At 32.8% G+C, this 4,243-nt stretch overlaps 1 protein-coding gene across 1 annotated transcript; it reads right to left on the bottom strand.

Annotated features, from left to right (window-relative positions):
• Positions 1–215: 215 nt before the first annotated feature.
• On the bottom strand, positions 216–3,818 carry LOC111083409 (nuclear pore complex protein Nup155-like). Its single transcript, XM_022379920.1, has 2 exons — positions 3,540–3,818; positions 216–825 (listed from the first exon to the last, which is right to left on the bottom strand). The coding sequence occupies exons 1-2, from the start codon at positions 3,800–3,802 to the stop codon at positions 684–686; spliced, it is 405 nt and encodes a 134-aa protein (XP_022235628.1). The 5' UTR covers positions 3,803–3,818; the 3' UTR covers positions 216–683.
• Positions 3,819–4,243: the final 425 nt, after the last annotated feature.

The following is a 4,243-nucleotide window of genomic DNA, read 5'->3' as shown; positions in this document are numbered from 1 at the left end:
CATACCACTAATCTACTTGCAACATCTCAATAGTTATACTTTTTGAAAGTAATATTTTACAAACTAATCATTTGCTAAATCCTTATCATTGTGAAAAATTCTGAGACAAACAAAAGTGTAAAAATGAGAGATAAAAAAAAGTCTAGTGGACAGTGTTGATGACTGCTACTCGATGGTTAATCGTTTCCACTTCCAATAACTCAGTGCACAGGAAACAAATCTAAAGACTTTTTATTTTGGATCTCTGGTTACAGCTACTTGGATAAACATTACATCATTTTCAGCAACAATAAGATGCACTTACAAAAGAAAACTTTCTCAAAGTTAATTTGCAGGGAGAAAAATGTCATGTCATCGGAATCATGGTTGCATTTCACAAATATTGAAGGTAAGATTGCTAAAGTCTATTTAAATAGTTATGTATAAAAGGAAAAGATGGGAGGAGGGAGTGACAAACTGGATGTTTACCAGAAAGATATGTACAAGTCTCTCATATTTTTATTCAAAAAGAATACACACAAACACAGATGTGTGAAATATGTGCTATATTTTTTTCCTAGTTCCACAGTTAGTTTCTAAACTGATGATCTTAACCTTGGACTCAGTTTATGAAGAACGAAGATCAGCTGGATTAAGCCTATGAGCAGGAATGATCAGCTGACAATTGCCTGGTTTCTTAGTCTTCAGGGAAGTCGCTCCAGCTTTAATTGAACGGCTTTAAACTCTGAACTCAGAGCCTGGACAGCGGGGTCAGCACTGTTGCATGACTGAAGGTCCACTAGGTAGCCAGCCACTGCATCAAGACACTTTGTAGTGAAGGCTCGTCTGCGATGAAAAGAAAATTAATATAAAACTCAACAAGAAACGACTCTGCTGAATTATAGACCTTGCTTGTGTTCCCTACGCAATAAAACAAGTAGAATCTGCTGAATTATAGACCTTACTTGTGTTCCGTACACAAGAAAACAAGTAGAATCTGCTGAATTATAGACCTTGCTTGTGTTCCGTGCACAAGAAAACAAGTAGAATCTGCTGAATTATAGACCTTACTTGTGTTCTGTACACAATAAAAGGGTTTCCTTATGAACGTAAGTTTGGAAAATGTTTTAGAATTAAATAATTTTGATAGCTGGATAAAAAGAAACTGAAACCATCACATACTAACTATTCATGTGTACTGGAAACATACAAACTTCATAAGGGGTGTGGAAATTATCAATAAATGGTGCATGGTGAATGAAGATGTACATATTTTTGAGAAACAATGAACATTGAGAATTTTAATTTTAAACATATCATCTAACAGTAATATTTCCTAAATATTTCTGACAAGCCTTTCATGTATCTTTAAGTGATAATGATTTGGTTGTCCAGGATGCAAATAAAACTGAATGTTAAAAATGCCCATGTGTGATTTCCCAACAGAACAGGCAAATACCTTTCAATAATGCTGGTGCTCCGATCCAAATACAACAATCAGCCATTTCAATTAATAACATCAAAACTACCATATCAGTATCTTAAGATCATGAACAACTGATCAACCAGTTTGATGATCTCAAGTTCACAAATATAAACAATTGATACTTATTATTATTTTATGTACATATTTGAAAGAATTGTTAATTTTCGGCTCTTTCTTGACGTACTTTATATTAACATATTGTGCTTCCGTTTGTATAGGTTATACATCATCCATCCTCTCTGTACACTGTTAAACATCGTTAATATCTGTACCTATAAAATACATCACCCATTCCTACTGTTACACATCATTAATATCTGTAGCTATAAAGTACATCATACATCCTCTCTGTACACTGTTAAACATCGTTAATATCTGTAGCTATAAAATACATCACCCATCTCACTGTACACATCATTAATGATATATCTAGTTTATAAACTACATCACACATCCTCACTCTACACATCACTGATATCTGTAGTTTGTAAACATCACACATCTCCACTGTACACTATTACACATCATTAATGATATCTATAGTTTATAAAATATATCACACATCCTCACTGTATACTGTTACATATCATTAATGATATCTGTAGTTTATAAACATCACACATCCTCACTGTACACTGTTACACATCATTAATGATATCTCTAGTTTATAAAATATATCACACATCCTCACTGTACACTGCTACACATCATTAATGATATATCTAGTTTATAAACTACATCACACATCCTCACTCTACACATCACTGATATCTGTAGTTTGTAAACATCATACATCTCCACTGTACACTGTTACACATCATTAATGATATCTCTAGTTTATAGAATATATCACACATCCTCACTGTATACTGTTACACATCATTAATGATATCTGTAGTTTATAAACATCACACATACCCACTGTACACATCGTTAATGATAAATGTAGTTATAAAATACATCACACATCCCTACTGTACACAGTTACACATCAGTGATAATGTTTGTAGTTTATAAAATTTTTAATGTTGATATAAAGTATGAGGTGTTTCATTAGTGTACAATTTTTACCTAATGAGTCTTTTACAAATAAAACCTGGTACTTTTTCCTTCTCATACATTTAAGAACAAAGAAAGACCAAAGCTTAAACTCAGAAACTTCTCTCAGTCATCATAGTAGAAGAGAAAAGGTAATCGCAAGCAATCCAGTTAGTGTACAAAAAAATACCAGAAAAAAGAAATGATTCAGAAATGTAAGATTAACAAATATACCAAAAAAAAAGTTGTAACAAATGACTGAATTTTTTTAAATTATTAATCCAAGCAGCAAAGAAGACAATAAGCTCATTGAGGACAGGAGAAAGTAAGCACATGGAGCTTGAGAAAACAAAAAACCTAAGGAATAGAGGAAACAAGTCCAAAGAGTTGATGAGACAAGCCCAAGCAGTAAACAAGACAAACCCAAGATCAAGGAGTCTAAGCACCTGAGGAGACAAGTCCAAACAGAAGAGGAAACACAAGACCAAGCAGTAAACAAGACAAACCCAAGATCAAGGAGTCTAAGCACCTGAGGAGACAAGTCCAAACAGAAGAGGAAACACAAGACCAAGCAGTAAACAAGACAAACCCAAGATCAAGGAGTCTAAGCACCTGAGGAGACAAGTCCAAACAGAAGAGGAAACACAAGACCAAGCAACAGAGACAACTTCCCTAAAGAACTGAGAAGAAAAGAAATTCACACAAGCAGATAAAAAGACAACAAGCCATATATAAGGTTATTGAACAAAGCATGTGTGTGTTACGAGCCTCACACTGAAATGTATTAACAGGATGAATAAATCGGTAAAATATTTTGTTTCTATAAAAAGGTGAAATGACATATCCTCATTAAAAACAAGGAGAAGCTCTATTAGACTTCATGATACAAGAAAAATGCTACTGGATAAACATTTTATTTGAAAATATTTCAAAATGAAACTACTTATAACCAAATCTAAAAATGGGAAAAAGTACAGTAAATTATCTTGTAATTACTACTGTAATTTTTATAAGACTACCATTAACCAAAACATACCTTTCATTTAGGTGAACAAGAGATGGGCTTTCAACAAAAGCTGCTATTAAAGCAACAATAACGTTTAACAAATGTAAAGGCTTCCTAGCTGTCTTCCAGCACAGATCTTTTGAACGATACAGCTTGTGGTAAGTTTCATGTAGCTGGGGAAGATCCACTCCCACTTCCAGCAATGTTGAGAAGAGCCACTTCGGACTGAAATCCTCATTACAAGTCTTGAATTCCAAGTACTTCACCAGAAATGCTTTTATACATAAACACATGTCAGATCACTTTATCAAAACAAATGTCACAAAAATAAAGCCAAATAAATAATCCAGGATAACAGAAGCATGACTTACTCATCTTTTAGTTACTAAGTAAGAAAATTTGAAACTAATAATTGATTATATTTTCAAACTTATTAGATATCTTTCTTTACTTTGAATATAAACTTTTTCAAAAATGACATAACTACTTGATATGTCATGTTTTATATATACCAACAAGTTAATCTACAGAAACCACCTTTCTCAATTTACTGAATACATACAAATAACTTATGATGATGAGGTACCCACTTGAAGAAAATATATAGTAGAGATGGCTGATATTGATACTAAAACTTTTATAAATATACACTGAGTGGTCACAAGTAAATAGACACCTAATTTTTCGTCATTTAACTAATTTGTGTTCACAGAGCACTATATAAATGAAAATGG

Source organism: Limulus polyphemus, unplaced genomic scaffold, assembly GCF_000517525.1.
Source record: "Limulus polyphemus unplaced genomic scaffold, Limulus_polyphemus-2.1.2 Scaffold9405, whole genome shotgun sequence".
Lineage (NCBI taxonomy): Eukaryota > Metazoa > Arthropoda > Merostomata > Xiphosura > Limulidae > Limulus > Limulus polyphemus.
The sequence above is the reverse complement of the archived record's forward strand: the minus strand, read 5'-3'. Positions and strand labels throughout refer to the sequence as shown.

Excerpts from the sequence above, each read along its gene's own strand:
- LOC111083409 (XM_022379920.1), bottom strand. The coding sequence starts at position 3,802 with ATGTGTTTATGTATAAAAGCATTTCTGGTGAAGTACTTGGAATTCAAG. Across the intron at positions 826-3,539 it reads CTTGTTCACCTAAATGAAAG|ACGAGCCTTCACTACAAAGT; the intron begins GTATGTTTTGGT and ends TTTTCATCGCAG.